General features: G+C 32.8%; 1 protein-coding gene across 4 annotated transcripts in view; it reads right to left on the reverse strand.

Annotated features, from left to right (window-relative positions):
- LOC107440440 (protein Obscurin) overlaps nucleotides 1-18714 on the reverse strand; it is a 276955-nt gene that overhangs the window by 65499 nt on the left and 192742 nt on the right. For all 4 annotated transcript variants that reach the window (XM_087164070.1, XM_087164068.1, XM_087164071.1 and 1 more), the window contains 8 exons: nucleotides 16854-17050; nucleotides 14744-14896; nucleotides 14428-14666; nucleotides 9138-9263; nucleotides 7873-8048; nucleotides 3028-3087; nucleotides 2780-2944; nucleotides 1048-1251 (listed from right to left, as the gene is read on the reverse strand). In XM_087164070.1, coding sequence (XP_087020196.1) covers nucleotides 1048-1251; nucleotides 2780-2944; nucleotides 3028-3087; nucleotides 7873-8048; nucleotides 9138-9263; nucleotides 14428-14666; nucleotides 14744-14896; nucleotides 16854-17050 — 1320 coding nt within the window. The remainder of the gene's footprint in view (nucleotides 1-1047; nucleotides 1252-2779; nucleotides 2945-3027; nucleotides 3088-7872; nucleotides 8049-9137; nucleotides 9264-14427; nucleotides 14667-14743; nucleotides 14897-16853; nucleotides 17051-18714) is intronic.

The raw sequence follows: 18714 nt of genomic DNA on the forward strand, positions 1-18714 counted from the left end.
GACGTCTTCAGGGGGTACCGGCCCCGGTAGCCATTAAAAACAAAACCATTTCTATTTGAGGGAGAAGCAAAAGCTTAAAATATCTCCCTCAGTACCCCGATGGTTTTGCATAGAGGTCCAGGAAAAACAAGATACATTCAAAAGAATAAACAAATTACGAAAAGAAAATCAATAAAAATCATCAGAAAATTAAAAACTCACAGTCACAGGTCAAGAATCAACTTCAAAAGCGGAGGAAAAGAAAACACTAAAAACTGAAAAACAACGCCCCCTATAATAATGCGCAGTAAAAGTTTAAAAATGATATGAAAAGGTCAGGAGAAGGAGATACGTAGATAAATTAATAGATAAATTAATAGCCGGTATCCCCTGAAGACGTCGGCTTCGGTGGTCATATTTTTATTTTATTTCATTTGTTTTGTATTAGTTCCATCAAAAAGTCCTCAACGAAGGCAAAATTTCTCCCAATACTTGATCCAGGAGTTTCCTTGTCTTCTGGATTAGGTTCAAAATTACAAGGCTATGCAGTTGAGCATTAGTAGTTGTAAACCCAAAACTTGGGACGGCTATTCAACGACGGTTATAATGAAAACCACTTTGATTTACATTGCATATTATTCATATACTAATATGCTTTTGCATTCACTTTTAATAGTAAACTAAAAAAAATATGCTAGAAAAAGTCGCGAATTTTAATTTCTTTTAATAAAATTTTCAATTTTATTAGTCACCATTTTTTGTATTTTTAGTTGCCCGTGGCAACCATGCTTACTGACTTTTATTTATTTTTATTTATAACATAATTTTATCAATAGTCATACAAATTTCAAATGCATATATTAACTTTTTATGCATTTTCTAAAACTAGCACATGGTCACCAATTTCATTCCTAGTATATTCATTCCAACGTATTTTCTTATGGAAAGCCAAATTAGAAGTGATAAAACAGTTTATCACAGACTTTAAAAATTGGTGATAAGTTTACTTAGTACTGCTTTTATAAAGGGTTAAGCAAAGAAATAAATGAAAATTATATTTTTCCTTACCATATTTGTCGAGCTTCAGATGATCAAGATCATAATCCTTTGGTGCAAAATCAGTTGGTGTTATTGGCCTGTGAAGACGTGATCTGTGAGCGGTAACATATGGTGATGGTTCACTTGCACCATATCGATTTTCGACTCTCACTCTAAACATATAATCTGTTCCTGGCAACAAATCTCGAATGTCACAAGATGTGTCTTTTATTCCTGGGGGATGAAAAGAGAACAATTACTGAAATAAATTTTTCGGTTTGAATCAACACTTCCTTATATTCTCTTGAAATATATTGTCTATTATACTGAACGATATTTAGTAATATTTAACACTTGAAAAACAACACTTTAAGATTTTTCTTGTGTTTGTACGCTTTTAGAAAAATATTGTCAGTGTATAAATATAATTGCATTTATCCAATACTTCCTAGAAGAGAGAAGGCCTCCACACGGTTTCTTATAAGTAGTCTGCAACTATTTAAAAAGTGAACCAGTGGTGCGCAAGAAGCCAAATTCTATTTTTAAAGTAATTAAGAGAACTTTATCATATACATTTGAGAATTGAATCTGTAGTGGTTGACAAGTAAATACGACAAACTAATTATACTCATAAATTAAACAAATTTACAGACATATATTTGCTACCACTTTCTTATTTTTACTAGAGTTTTTATTAGATGGCTCTTTCATAAATTGATTTGCCTTCATAGTGGCCTGATCGGACTGAATATAAGAAACTGTGAGGAGGCTTTCAATTATAGGAGGCGTTGCCGCAGCACGGGTAACCATAAACACGAAATTTTATCCGTTAGTAGTCCAAACGTAATGAAAACGTATTTTCTCTACTACGTAGCTTAGTAACCCGAAAGTAGTGATATCTATTTTAGCCACCACTGCGCAGTTTATGTTCATTACTTCGGACAACTAAATTGATTCGTGTTGAGGCCTTCTCTCTTCAAGGATGTGTTGATTTATTTACGTTGGAATAAACTTTTAATTAAAATGAAAAGTTATAAATTCAAGTAACTTTTTGAACAGTTTTATGGCAAATAAATATCTATTTATTTCAGTTTAATGAATTTTGTTTCATGACTAAAACGGGAAGAACCACACAATAAAAATATCCCTTTAAGACGTAGACTGTGTGGGTTTGACATTAACCCAATCTGCACATAGTGGTAATATATTTATTTCAAAAAGTTTAAACTAAATAAAAATTTTCTTCTCTAAAAGCTACAATTTTAATATTAAAAATATCCATTACAAATTTAGTATTATATTCTAGTGTGATTCGATTATCTTTAATTTCTTAGAATAATGTTCATAAAATAACTCTCCTTGCACTTTTTACGTTTTGAGTTTTTTATACAAGAAAAAAATAAGTCCTTTCAAATTGCAATAGGTCATAAAGGGACGTGCAAAAAAAGTTTCAAATTAAAATTTATTATTTTTCATGGAATAATTTAAAATAATTAGAAAAAGTTAATTAAGTTTAATGAATTAAATTGTTTTAAAAAATAATTTATCCGATTTATGAATTTACTTTCTTTTAAGTTGCACATTTTCTAAGCATCATAAAAAAATATAATATCAAGCCCATGACAAGTTAAAATAGCTCTAACAAGTGCACAATCAGCTATTGAGATCGATTTTAATGTAGTATCTCAATTTATGGCAATCTCCAGATGTTTTTATTACACAACTATATAAAAATAAAATGTTTAAGTTATTTTTTTTTTACCGGATTTGTATGTTGTCCAGGCGCTATCAGGTATTTTGCACATTTCCAATCTGTACGTGTAAGGAACTTGTGGGAATTGGGGTATAGAAGGTCTCCAACCTAAAGATGCGCAGTTGTCCGTCATTTTAAATATATATGGGGCATGAGGTAGTGGTGAAGGTGGACCTACAATGAAACGTAAAAATAGTATCCATTATCTCAATAACAACAGTAAAAATAAAACTTTGAACAGAGGATAAAAAAATTACCTGGCAAGCTTTGCTTTTGAGTTTCTTTTTTCTGTACATCAGCTTTAAGCTTGTCTTCTCCTGAAAAACATACATTAAAAATTAAATGAAAGTTACTACAGCCGCACTGGTTAAGGGGGGTCAGGACCCTTAAAACTCTCAAAAAATCGATTTTTCAAGAATCATTTTTTTTTATTCCTTGCATTATTCTGCGCATTTTCATATCTTACATTTCGAAATCTTTCAATTGGTTCAAAAGTTATAAGGGTTAGAAGACAAGTCACTCACCAACAATTGCTTTAGTGGGCGTGGTCGCGAATTGCTTCATTTCGGGCTTATCTTATAGTTTCTAATAATAATCTGAGATTTAAAGTGTCTACAACTCAACTCTGCTCCAACCCTTTGCAGATTTTATTTGTTTATATTCGAATTGCATGCGTTTTTTAATCTTAGATTAATATTTGTACATTCGTCTATTAGCTTTCATTTTAGTCAAAAATCTAGTTTCGGTTTGATTTATTTATTATAAATAATCATGAATAATCCTCGTAGATCTGGTCAGAGACCAAAAAAGAGAAGATTTCGTGGAAATCAATTTCGGCAAAGTGTAAATGTGGGCAGTTGCAATGTTTTTATTGAAAAAGAGGATTTTAAAAGTGCTTCTAAGAAAAAGCTTTCGATGTCATGTTCCAGTTTCAAGGATATCGAAACTGAAACTAAAGAGACTTTTGATGGTTATCGCCTTATTGATGTTGCTTCCTTGATAAGTTTTTTCAATAATGTAGCTGCTTGTGGAATTTGTCATGCTTCCTTGAAAATGACTGAGAAATCCCAGTGTGGATTGTTGTCTTCTTTTGAAATAACATGTCAAGCATGTCAGAAAAGGGATGTTTTTAAAAGCTGCAAACTGATAGGAGTGAATAAGAACATTCCAGAAGTAAACAGAAGATCTGTTTTTGCAATGCGGTGCATTGGTGGTGGACTTTCAAGTCTGCAGACATTTTGTTCTGTGATGTGCTTGCCCAAGCCCATAACTCAGAAATCTTATGATAAAATTAATTCTAAAATATTGGAAGTATCAAAAGAAGTTGCTTTGTCATCCATGGAACAGGCAGTTAACGAGGAAAAGTGTCTATCAGATAATCCAAACAGTCTAACCGTCAGTGGAGACGGCACCTGGAAAACCAGAGGTCATACGTCTTTAATAGGCGTATGTACCCTGGTAGGCGGCGAGACAGGAAAAGCTGTTGACATAGAAGTAATGTCGACATTCTGCAAAGGTTGTGCTTCGTACAAGGGTCCAAAGTTTGGCTTGAGATATCATAAGTGGCTATCTTCTCATAAAACAGTGTGCCAGAAAAATCATGCCGGCTCTTCTGGAAAAATGGAGGTTGACGGCATGAAGAGGATTTTCCAAAGATCTGAAGAAAAATATGACGTCAAGTATGAAACATACATTGGCGATGGTGATTGTAAAACTTTCCAGGCTATTTGTGAGGCAAAGCCATATGGAAAAGATGTTTCGATAACCAAAGTGGAGTGTGTGGGACACATACAGAAGAGAATGGGCACTCGTTTGCGAAAACTCAAAACTTCATATGGCAAAAAAAGGCTTTCAGATGGTAAGACGATAGGTGGTCGGGGAAGACTGACAGACGTAACAATAAATAGAATTACAAGTTATTATGGCAATGCAATTCGCCAAAACAGCAATAACTCAGTCAACATGCGAACAGCGATTTGGGCCATATGGGCTCATACTTGCAGCACGGATAAAGAGCCGATGCACTGGTTTTGTCCGAAAGGCGAAAATAGTTGGTGCAGCTATAATAAAGCTGTGCATAACAACAAAGTGCATGAGTATAAGCACCCAATGCTGGTTGCTAAAGTTGTTATGGAGGCAATAAAGCCAATATTTAAGGATCTGTCTCATCCGTCTCTTTTGAAAAGATGTTTGGGGGGTAAGACCCAAAACCCAAATGAGTCGTTGAACTCACTCATATGGAAGTTTTGCCCTAAATTTGCTAGTGCTGGCAAAAATGTTGCCGAAATAGCTGCATGTATGGGTGTTTGTGTTTTTAACGATGGAAAAAAGTCTTTGATGTCTATTATGAAACTGTTGGAGCTACAAATCAACAAAAAAGCAAAGCAAAACTTTCATGCTCAAGATAAACTCCGCGTAACAAAAGCTGAAAAGCGAGCTAGTGAACAGTCTATTGTAGCTCGTAGAGTGAAACGACAAAAAAAGATTTGTGAAAATGAGAGAATGAAAAAAAGTGAAGGGGGGGATATGTATATTTCTGGTGGCTTTTAATTTTTAAATGTTTTTTTTTATATTGATTTTATTATAAAATAATAAAATGTAAGAAATTTATTCCTTTATATCTATGTCTTTGAGGTTACTTAGGATTTCTAGATAAACATAAAAATGGATATTGTTATAATAATCAAAATTTTAACTTTGTGGTCATTTTTATAAACAATTTTTTAAAAGTTACTAATTTGAAAATCTTTTGTTTGCTTTTGAAAATTTATTTTAAAACATCATCTTTTAGATTTTTATAAATCTCAAAAATCTATCATTTAGGTTGGTTTGGTTTTTGTATCAATCATTTCTAATGTTTGAAAAGTTGATTACTATTTGACTCGATGCTCGTTATGTGACAAGTCGTTGTGAAATGTTACTTTATTTTGTTTATAAGTCAAATTTAGTTAATGTATTACTGTTTAAGTTGTATGTAGGTATTGTAAAATGATTTATTTTATTTATTTAGGCATTTTTAGAAAAATATATTGAGTGGTATTCGAAAAAAACAAATTTTTAACTTTAAAGTCATTTTTCTCAAAATGTGATATGTTGAACTTGTGCGCACTGCGTACAAAGAACTAATTGATAGAATTGTACGAAACTTTAGGAAAAGTTTTATGATATGGTTTGCTACAACTGGTACCTACTATAAAAACCATTACTCTCTTAAAATTTTTTTAAATAATTGTGTAATGTGCCAAAAATATAGAAATTTGAAAAACTTAAACTTTTTTAATTTTTAGAAAATTAAAATATATGTATATCAAAATAATATTAGGTAACACAGGTTTAGGGTAATTATAACTTTAATTTAAAATTGGTTTGACATTATTTTGATGATATTTGACTCGTACGCTTTGCGCGCAATGAAACTCACTTTTTCGAAAATAAAAAAATTTCACTATATTAAAAAAAGTCTGTATTTTTTTTATGAATGATTTTTTTTGAATTTAGCTATTTAATTATATTGATAATAGTGCTAGTAAATGATAAAAAAAATTTCATAGCTTTAGGATAAATTCAAAGATAGTTACAGTGTGTCGAAAATATGGTATTTCATTGTATCGTTTAAGGCGTTAAAGGGTCCTGACCCCCCTTAAGGCACCGAACCGCAATTGTGAAGAACTGAGTTTGATTCCCATCTTCGGCCTTGAAGCCTACCCCGCTTCAGATAGATGGGAACCAGCCTGTCTGGGAAGTAGAAGGGGTAATGAAAATACCATGCCAATACTAACCCCAATGCCATAGTCATATGTTATTGATAGTGGAAGTGTAGAGCCTTAACCTCCATGACCCCCATGGCCTACAATAGGCTGTCGCTGGAAATGTTTGACTTTGCAGAGCATTTCGCACGAAACCATGATGTGGCACTATGAGCAAACACTCATTGTTAATTTTGCCTGACAATGTGGATTGATTAGTAGTATTATATTGTAACACTTCCGCAGTTTGCATGAAAAATGTGAGATGATCCGCAGTTTATATGAAAAATGTGAGATTGATCCGCAGTTTTTATGAATAAACTGGAGATGATCAGCAGTGTTTGTATGAAAAATGTGAGATGATCCTTAGTTTGCATGAAAAATGTGAGATGATCCGCAGTGTTTGTATGAAAAATGTGAGATGATCCGCAGTTTGCATGAAAAATGTGAGATGATCCGCAGTTTGCCGCAGTGTTTGTATGAAAAATGTGAGATGATCCGCAGTTTGCAAGAAAAATGTGAGATGATCCGCAGTTTGCATGAAAAATGTGAGGTGATCCGCAGTTTGCATGAAAAATGTGAGATGATCCGCAGTTTGCATGAAAAATGTGAGATGATCCGCAGCTTGTATGAAAAATTTGAGATGATCCGCAGTTTGCATGAAAAATGTGAGATGATCCGCAGTTTGCATGAAAAATTTGAGATGATCCGCAGTTTGTATGAAAAATGTGAGATGATCCGCAGTTTGTATGAAAAATGCGAGATGATCTTCAGTTTGCATGAAAAATGTGAACTGATATTGATAAGTTTTTCTCACCCATGGTATAATAATGAATAAACATCATGAAGAGCATCAGTATGCATGGTTGCTTTTACCTCCTAATGTTAGATCGTTTTACACCTTCTTTTGCTCTATCTTACTTAGATCTGGTGCGTTAGGTTTCTAGACCTTATTTTTTAAAGTTTTTGGAAGCTTTATTTTATTTATTTACCTTGCAATTCACCCAACCACACGTTTTGCAAATTCATTTGCTTATCATGTTAAATCTAAATAATATTATTAATGGAGTCCGATATGAATGATGTTAGCGTGAAATGATAGCAAAATGTTAGCTTGACTATTTTTTTGGTTCACTAAATTCAATTTAAAAATATTTTTAAATCACACAACGGAACAAAAAATACGTGGTGGTCATTGCCAGAGCTGGAAAAATCATAACATCTTTGAATACTTAACTTGTATTTCACTACGTTTTTAAATATTGTGTGGATTTTTAATGCATGATGTATAACATGATAACTTTACATGATAACATAATACTAAGAGAATAAAATATAGCATAAAAGAAAATATACCTTCGATTCCGAGAACAGCTGTACACGTATCGCTTCCAAATTTGTTTTCAATGGAGACCCTATATGTTCCCATATCCGCTTTTTGTGCACTTCTAATTATGAGACGAATAACACCATTTGGATCTGCTTCTAATACCAATCTCGGATTTTCAGAGAGCTGATTTCCATCCTTGAACCTAACAAAATTTGTTATTTTCATACTTTTAATCATAATAGTTTCCAACATAAAGGCTTTTTGCGGAAGATTTTTTCCAATCATAATAAAATAGCAAATCAAATTATCATTTTCTTTAATTCTTGTGATTCAACACATTACTGACCACCAATACGCTACCTATAACCATAATACACTACATATTATCAAATAATTAACACTTTCATTTAACGCTTAGACTAATATAAAACGACGATAAATTTAAAGCATTCGTAATTATTGGAAAATCCTTTAACAATTTTAAGGGAAAATATCTAGAAAAAATTTAATCAATTTAAAAGGGCATAATGTAGAGAAGTATTTTTAATTCTTTTCTTCATTTTATTATCAGTTTATTTATTTAATGCTGTAGTTAATTACGTGTACTTGCATTCCATAACTCAGATTTATCTCACAGTACACCGTAAAATTCTTTTACATGAGAACTTACTGTAGATCGTTTATCAGGAGATTCGTAACAAGAAACAAAAGCTGAAGGTGGACAATTTCTGTAAATGGACAGAAAGAGATGAAGTAATTCAAAAAAAAAAAAAAAAAAATAGAGTCAGTGAAACTCTGTAAATTACTTCCCAGTTCTTAGACATTAAGTCTTTTAAAGTTCTGAAAACATGGAGGGCATAATATTAGGTTGGAATTAGAATCACTTAGACACGATTTGCAAAAACACAAATGGATCAGAAACCATATTTTCAGCAAGGGGAGTTGATGCCCGTCCGAAGATATATTCAGTCATAAAGACTAAAAGACTCAACCAACTACAATAATAAGGCCCGTGAATTAAATAACAATGCGTTGAAATATCTTCAAAAGAGTTCTTTTAGAAAGATGGAACAGGGAAAAATAGGTATCTTCCTTAACTATGAACGAGAAATTTGGTTATATGGATTTCATCAAATGCTTACATAACTTAACAGAGATTATTGATTTCTCTCTGTATTTTTAGAGGTTTTCACAGTTTAGTGGAATGCTACGCTAAAGGAGATAAAAGCAGTAAAAAACTTAGTTTTAAAAAAGAAAGTAATAAAAAAGTAATTTAAAATGGAAATTATACCATTTAACTTCAGGTTTTGGAGTACCACAAATACACGCAGTCAGTTTTGCAGTCATTCCATTAAGAACAGAAGTGTCTTTCAACTTCTTCAGGAACATTGCAGGTTCACCTTCAGAGGCAGCTGAGCTGTGAATGAATTTAAAATTTTAATAACAAGAAAATTTATTTTACTTATAAAAATTATATCGATTTAATAATTTATGAGAAGAGTTAAGTAATGGTTCAACAAAATAGTTTCAGTAGAAAAATTAATTTTTGAGAAGGATTCTGGCTGCAGTGAACAGTAACGGTATATGGAGGCACACATACAATAATGACATTTGCAGGTTGCATAGAATACATGTTGTACTGTAGGCAAAAAATTGGACCACCTTGAACAGCTTTTGATCTAATGATCAGATCTTCACGTTTCAGGACTCAATTTTAATGGTTTGAGGTGAGGACCTTAAATGTGCTAATTAAACAGACAATATTTTAAGTTACGAAATCAGGCACAAAAGCGTACTTTCTCTGAATAAACATTCCTTTTTTTTAAATTCAGATTTGGATTGTTAAAATAATAAATATTCTAAAAATAATAAATATTTACTAAAAGTTATTTTTTGCATGGAATTATAATTATAATTGTGCAAAATTTTTTGCAATTTTTTTTTAAACTAGGAGGTTTCGCCCCCTGCTCGCTGGCGCTCGCCAACCCCGAAATTGCTTTCTCAGTTCATTTCGGATTGCTTCGCAATCCGATGCTCGCTCATTGGATACGTTCTTAACGTCTAGCTTTTTTATACCTTTTTGAGCACTGAAGTTCCGAAAACTTTTCACTGTAGAAAATTCTAAACCTGTGCATTTCAATATTAACAGAGATACCAACTGCTCCGGACACGCCAAAATAATTAAAAAAGCGGTAATAAACTACAAAGTAAGTTTTGCAAATATTTGACTATTTTTGCTTGCTTTTTAAAAAATATAGCATGACATAAGCTTACTTTACTTTATTAATCCAAAATTGGGTGCCTGGGCCGCGCAGCGGCCCCTAACCCATCCATCATGAAGTATTTACAAGTTGAATTAAAAACATTTTGAATTATGCAGCATTAAGGTAGCAGAACAGAAGATCAAGCAAATTTGCTTGATAAATTAAAGATGAATTGATATTTAATATGAGTCATGATTTATAAAATAATCAGAAATTTTCATGAATATAAAAAGCACAATTGATATTGAAGTATTGAATGGGATTAAATTTGATGCAATCATAAGTTGTGTTTTAAAAGTGAATTAATTTAAAATATAAACAAGTACAATTGAAATTTTAGCATTGAATGGAGTTTAAATTTGATGCAGTCATAAGTTGTGATATAGATATGAATAGAATCAAGATATATACAAATACAATTGACATTTTAGCATTGAATTGAGTTAGAATTACGTGATTTGTAAGACAAATGTGAAATGAAACAAAATCATGAAGTTTTAGCATAAGTTTTGCATTTTCTTAGTGGTTTCCTTATCTAGTTAGTTTCCTTATCTAACGTGGCAATAAGCAGTATTAAATTTAGTGTTGAATTTACCAGTTCATAAGTTCAGTAGAATAGAGTTCTATGTTGAGTGAAAACAAGTCAGAGGGAGACATTGTTCAGAAGTGGACATGATTGTTTGCAGTAGTTGGAAAACTTCTCTGTCTTTTAATAGTTCTTGTAGTTCTTTTAAAATTGAGACCAGTCTATGAGCTTTGCCTGCTTTTGAAGTGGGAACTATAGCTGGAGTGACACGATGGCCCCTCCTAGGGGGACGGAAGCTGCATCCCGTGTAGTTAGCAGTGTGTGCTTCCCCACAGTTACAGCATTTTGGAGGTATGTTGATGTCCTTATGGCACAAATAGGATCGGTGACCCGCGGCACATTTAACACATCTGGGAGGAGAACAGCAATTTCTTTGAGTGTGACCAAAGTTTTGGCATTTGAAACATTGAGTTGGACTGTTCCCTCCACGGAACCTTTCTATTTTCACCGGGACATCGCATATGCTGGTGATTGAGTAGATTTGTCGGTTATTTTCGGATTCTATGAGTATTATGAGAAAAAGTGGGAGGAGCCGATAGGCCTCGCCCACTTTTCTCTTGAACTGGATAACTTTCTGTGATTTAATGCCTTTCTTGTCCAAATCAAGGTAAATATTATCTGTAGGGAAACCCTCTGGAAGTCCACGTGCCAGAACTTTTATGTGCGTGACTGTTTGAACGGTTTCTGAAGATGTGGGCAGAGCTCCGTCTTCAATCGCATCCTCTATGGGTGGAGCTATGTAGGAGTTGACTGTTGCATCTGGTAGTGGCAAGGAGATGGCGGCATCTATTGGTGAAGAAGAGGTACTTTCTGTAATCATGATTTGCGTATCCTCAATATTTTTGGCTTTGTTTTGCTTTTTCTTCTTCCTTTTTCGCTTTTTCGTAGGGGGCTCTGCATTATTTTTAGCTGTATTTTCTGTATCGGTTGTCATTTCGCTCTTCTGTTCTAACATTTGGCCTGCATCTTGAGTTTCCATAAGTTGAGTTTTGAGTTGCGAGCAATCCTGGAGCACTTTCGCTGTTGTTTCAATTTCTTCGTTGGTCACCCTTATCATTTCCATCCATTCTTCATATAACTTTCGTTCACCTGGACTCAAGCTTTCCACATTTACCGTTGGTTCTCGCGAAGTCTTTTCGGTTTGCCATTTTCCGCCACGTGGATGATTTTGATATGTAGCCATATTGCGTGATTTGATTTTGTTGTCGAATTCTGTGGATTCCTCATCCGTCGTAGAGTCACTGTGGTTTTGACGCCCGGTAGGCGTGCTTGTCTTTCCACCACGTCCGCAACGTCGAAGACTCATTTTGCAGTACTTTAAAAATTGAATTGAATAAACTTAATTTTTGTACTTTACATTAAACTGCGAGCTTCAAACTTTGCCACGTCCAGACATAATTTCGAGAGAATTATTAAGAACTACTCACCAAAAGGATTAAACATCAATAACTCAAAACATCAAAATTTTTCCTCGTCAGGAACATCAAATGGGCGACATCCGTTTGGCAAGTTAAGATTCCAAAGTGACTACCTTGACTCGCATGACATAAGCTCTATAAGATTGTGAATTATATAAGCCTATGAAATATTTAGAAATAGTGGTGGATAAAAATCGACTAAATTGAATTTATTTAACAAAGAATCACAATTGATAAACTACCACTTTAAAAAATATATTTGCTGTCCGGAGCAAGTTGGCATCTCTGTATTAATTTAAAATTGAAAACAGTTCGCATATTTTTCTTAATCACACTATTCTAAATTTCAGTAGTTGAGAAAAGTAACTGTTGTAAGTTTTGTTTTAAAGTCTTTCCCACCAGAGGGCTAAAACCATGTGTTGTAAAACAATATGAAATAGTACTGAAAGCCGGATGTAAAGCATCGGCTTCGATGAAGATATTTTTGTGAGAATTCTTTTGATAATTCGGTGAGAATTCACCCGATTAGACATATGATGCTCACTACGTGCTCTTGCGCGCCGAAGCCTATAAATTAAAACGTATTATCGTTTTATATAATATAGATTAGCCATATGATGCTCACTACGTGTTCTTGCGCGCCGAATCCTATCAATTAAAAATGAAAACTGTTGCCAACGCGAGAAAAGAAATATCATCGGTTTTATTGATACATACGTATTAGCGTTTTATATAATATAGATTTACCTAAAAATTGTCGAGTTATAGCGAAATACTCAAAATGTAAAATTAACATTAAGGGGTCCAAACGTATGACCTGATCAAACTATTGGCACCATATTTCCCAGATCGCGGATACCCCTATATTTACAGAGATGCCAACTTGCTCCGCTTTGTAAAATAGTATTTTCTAGTGGTAGCAAAATTTAAGTTACTTTTAGTTTAGTATTTTTCATTTTAAGTAATTTTCGCACCACTAAATATCAGAAATTATAAGTATCATCTGAAATGCAACTTTAAAGCATCCCTCTACTGATTACTCTATTTGTAAAGTCGGCGTAACTATACTTCTTTAATGAATTTTACTATATAATTTGCTACCACTTTATTAAAACTATTCCGGAGAGCGGAGCAGTTGGTATCCCTGTATTTATTCTTATATCGCATTTTATTCTTTCGTTCTAACTCAAAATGTGCTTGTAGATATACACCGATGACAAAAATGAATTTTCCAAGAAATATCTTTATTAGTAATACAGTAATGGTTATAAATCATGCGGAAATGCAGCGATAGACCAACTATAAAGAAAAATACTTAACACTTTACCGACCGGTAGCGGTTCGAACATACTATGCCCTTTCACCGCCCGTTCAGCTGCAGATCGTCCGTAGTATTTTATTTAATTTAGTATTTTTCAGTTTAAGTCATTTTTTCACCACTAAATATCAAAAATTATAAGTATCATGTGAAATGCAACGTTGCAGCAATATTCTGCTGGATACTATATTAATAAGTGGGCGTAACTATCCTTCTCTTACGAACTCTACTATATAATTTGCTACCACTTTATTAAAACTTTTCCAGAAAGCGGAGCAGTTGGCATCCCTGCATGCTGAATTGGTGGAAAACGTAGTCACCACAGATCGGTCAAAAGTCGATTAATCGACGACCGGTCGGTAAGCGCTGGGGAGCAAACGCTGAATAATCTACGGCCGGTCGGTATACGATGAGAACAAAACGTCGATTAATCGACGGCCGGTCGGTATGCGCTGAGAACAAAACGTCGATTAATCGACGGCCGGTCGGTAAAGTGTTAACAGTTCTTTTTTTCCCAATCTCAATAGTGGTTGGGAAGTGAGCTGGGTGTAAATCAGTTTTATGAAAGAATATCCGTAGCCGTTGTCCGTCAAATTGTTAAACAGGGTTCTCGAGAAGCCGGTTTACATTATGTATGTGGAAGCTAGCCTTCTTTCTCCGTGTATATTTCGTGTTATAACTTTTTGTAAAGTGAAAGAGCACATTACACGAACTAGATGACATCACAAAGACGAATTACAGGTTATGACGGGATTTAATCCCGTTACCTTCCTTACAGGGCACTTGACGGACCGAAGAGACCGTTTGGCCAGAATGGTCTTACAGTGGTCGATAAAAAATAGTGCCGTTACTAGATAAAAACTACTATAATTTTAATGGTTTATTGACACAAGAAATAGAGACAGTTTTTATCTCGTCGTTCCTAAAAAGTTTAATAGGTTAACAAAAACTAAACCGTTAAATAAAAACTTTTAGAACTTATTGAGCATAACTACCTGACTCCAACATTTGATTTGCACGAATCTTTTCCTACCAGATTTTTGGCACGGCATTCATAGATACCGGAATCGTTGATACGGGGATGTGGCAATGTAAGAATACACTTATCTCCTTCCTTGAGGATTGAATACTTGACCCCAGAGGTCAGTTTATCCCTGTTGAAGTACCATTCAACATCAGGTTCGGGAATGCCTTCTACGCGGCAGGTCAATTTCATTGGTTCGTTCGTTGTGCACTAAAATGGAAAAACGGAAACAGTCATTCTCACACAGTCAATTCAGAGCCGTTTTTATTTATTTTTAAACTACTTACTTGTGTATCGCACAGTCGTTCGATGAAGTGAGGGGCCATATAAGCTGTAACTTTAACTTTTGCTCTGGAGCTTGCATCTCCTAAAATGTTTGAGACTTTGCATTCGTACACTCCTTCATGCCGAGGATTGCATCTATACACCGTTAATGCCGCCTGTAACAGAAAATTGATAAAAATGGTAGAATTTTTTATTTTTTTATTTTGAGAAAAGTTCTCTATAATCGATACAATAATTCAAGTGACATTTTTATTGAAACACAACATTATCAGAAAATTTGGTTCATATCTTTAGTATATTTTTTTAAATAAAAAAAAACATAGTTAAAATTTGGCAAAGAAAAGAATTAAAAGCACCATAAAGGCAACAGAGAGGGTAAGTGTACATTATTCTTTTAGCATTTATTAAATAATATTTTATTCTGGCGTCAGTAAGCGATAAACGTCGATACCCTCTTTGTAGGTATACTTTTACGTTAGCTATTCTGAATCAAATTAGCGTAAGATAAATGAAATATTGAGTAGTTAAATTTCAAAACATTGAAAAAGCATAGAATAATATTGGCTCATAACTTTTAATTTTTATAAGAAGTGTATTTGTCAAGTCATAAGTCATGGACTATATCAAAAATGATCAAGATCAATTATCAAGAGATAAAAATTACAGTTAGAGCTGATTTTAAGAATAACTTTTTAAAAGTACAGTGGTACCATTAAAAATAAAATTGCATATAGAGTCATTAACTGAATTTAAAATTACGGCTCATATAAAGTTAGGAATCACTATAAAATTCCAGCATTACATCATTAAAGTGCTGCATCAACTTTTGGATCAAAATTCATAAGTTGGATGATCGATGCAAATCTAATCAAAGGAAAGTAATTAAAAATCAGAATAACAAAATTCAAAATTCATCTAAGTATTGACTGCTGCACATTAATTAAGAATACATTGAAAATTGTCAAAAATCGAGCATAAAAAAAGTTTTAACCGGACGTGCTAAAGACCGATAAGTAACTATTCTTTGCTGCCTAAACTTTTTTTTTAAATTTATTTTATTTCTTCAGAAAATGGGTAAATTTACCCCAGTGGGTAAAGTAATTCCTGATGGATCATGTAAGAAGCTCTCCTCTTTTTTTTCTCTACAAAAGTGACTTGAGGAGTTATACAACTTTTAACTTAGAATGAGTACGGAAATTAACAGTTTGTTGGAGTGAGAACTTTTATTTTTTCATTTTCTACTAGTTTGAACTATAATTTTACTGTTGGTACTAGTAAGAGAAAGTTAAATAAATTTATTTTTTGAGTATCAATGAACATTTAAACATTTATAACGAACAATTCCCTTCATTTAATTTATTCCGTTAACTGGAATAAATCTCATTAACTCAATTTTTTCCAGATTAATTTTATTACATTCTTTCAAGGAATCCATAAAATATTTTTTCAACTTTTAAGTATTAAAAGACAGTAAATTTTACTACCTTTTTTACTTCAAAGGACTAATAAAATAGCGCAGAGTTTGGTTAACTATTTTAAAAATAAAATAAGCAGTGGTTTACATTGTGGTGATCCATAATTACTTTCACTTTTCTTTATTTGTCAATCACAATTTTCACGAAGTGAAACTTTTGAATTGAAACTGAAACCCAGAATTGGGAACTCAAACTTAAATCTGTCTATCAAAATTCTAATCCAATAATCTAATTTCTCAAATTAAATCTAGCCAATCACTACACGTTAATGGTGTGGCTAATTTATTTCTCTGGTGAGATCCGAACGGAACACGAACAGAACTTTCTCTGCTAAAACTCATTGCAAAAGGACGTGCAATCCTAACTCTCTATTAATCTTATTATTTTGCATGTAGCGTATATATATATTTGTGATGTGGTTAATAAGCGCTTAATATTTAACCTGAAAACTTTCTGATACTTCAAGTGTGCGTACACACTCAATCCCATAACATAGTGGGTACGCAAATATGACCCACTGCGTTCTGTAACTAAGCCGACAACCCAAAGAAGTAGTGGTTTTTAGTGTTTACCTACAGCTGACTGAATAAATAATTTGAACCCAAGATTGTATGGAAAGTAATTTAGTTTGAGTTACCTTTTTTCCGTCGAAAGATGGTAAAATGGTGTCAGAGCATGAAATAGGCTGGCCATCTAAAAACCAATGGACGTCAGGAAGAGGGTTTCCAGATGTAGTCGCCTCCAGTTTGAAATTGTCTCCTTCTTGCACCTTCAGGTCAGTGAGTGGAGTTACAAAAGCGGGAGCTTTCTTTGACTCTCCCTCAATTTCTCTGTCTAAGAAAAAAAAATAATTAACATAATTCCAAGCAAATGATAAATTTGTAATGAAATAAAATGCTCAACATGAATGGAAGGGATTAAATACAAAATGATTTATCTGCCACAAATTTCACGCCTCGCATTGTGCCATATTTTATACATACTATTAAGAGTCCCCAAAAATTGCCTGACGATTTGAAATATTACTTAAAAAAGCGGAAGGAGACAAAAGTACGATTGGCTTCTTACTCAGGAAACGAGACATTCATCCCAACCAAGCTTCAGAATTTGTTACAAATTTCTTCAACACATATTTTCAAATTACTATCTCTAGTAGTTCGAGTACAAAGTTAACAGACACTCGTATAAACATTTCAGTTTAAAAGGTCTAACAATTAGCAAAAGAAAAAAAACACACCGATTTATTGATTTTTAGCCAATCGGGCAAACTATTGATAATTTTGCAATTAAATTTAAAGTTTAGAGAAAATAAGTACAGTCGAACCTCGCTAACTCGAGCCTCGATTTCACGAATTTTTCGATGTATCGAAGAAAAAAAAATTCCCTTCAAATTTCCTATGCACTCTATGTTTAAAAAAACTTGATTTTTCGAATTTTTTTTTTCTAATCCCTCGATAACTTGAATATTTTTTCATAAATAGTGTAGATTTCTTTTCTGAAAATAAAAAAAATATTCCAGAAAAAAAATTAAGAATAGAAAAACGATTTTTATAATCATAACCAATTCTCAAATAAGCACTTTCGGCAGTGGACACTGTAAGGAGATTTATTGAGAGGCAGCTGAATATGTCAGAGAAGACATTTAAAGTTATAGTCAACTTAGAAAGTGTTATAGACAAACTTTCTTACACATCTCTAAAGCAAACAACAATTGAATCTTTTTAAGTGTTTTTTGAATAAATATGGAATAGTAAATAAGGTATGTAAAGAGCATTTTTCTTTATTTTACCATCGGCAACATGCGATTTTCGATAATTCGAATTTTTGGTATCTCGAATTTTTTCTCCTCTCCCTTCAAGTTCGAGATATCGAGGTTTGACTGTATCTGTTTCCTGAACTAGGACAGAAAAGCGGTTCAAATTTGAACCCTTTAATGGGCCATTTATTTCTTGTAAAGGTAAATTAAAGTACTTTTGGAATTGAAATTGATCTAAGAATAGTAATTGATATAAGAAAAAAAATTCATTTAGGTTATAAAAAATTAATCTAAATTTTAATGCCCTTTTTTTGGTGGTAAGTATATTCACCACGACCTATTAGAAACTTATTGACTTTTACTTTTCGATATTTATAAAATAAGTTTTATAAAGGTAACAAACTTCAAAAGGAATTATGTATTTTATAACTTTTATACGTTTTTTTAAACTAACAAATGGTTACTAATTTTATTCAAACGCACATAAAGAAAGCTGAAGTTATAAACAAATGGAAACCTAAATTAAAAGTGGTGAACTTTAAAAAGTGGTGGTAAGTATATTTACAACGGCCTTATAAAGAGTTAATGTAAATTTTTCTTTTTGCGTATTTCGTTTTATCTTGAGATCGAGAATTTTTTTTTAAAGCGAATTTAAATACTTTTGCACACAATTATAAAATTCGTTTATCCAAAGATAAATCCGTGCGAAAAATAACTTTAAGGAGAATTATTATTAATAATT

The sequence above is a fragment of the Parasteatoda tepidariorum genome, chromosome 5, assembly GCF_982258835.1.
Source record: "Parasteatoda tepidariorum strain Cologne lab strain chromosome 5, Ptep-v5.0, whole genome shotgun sequence".
In the NCBI taxonomy this organism is placed as follows: domain Eukaryota; kingdom Metazoa; phylum Arthropoda; class Arachnida; order Araneae; family Theridiidae; genus Parasteatoda; species Parasteatoda tepidariorum.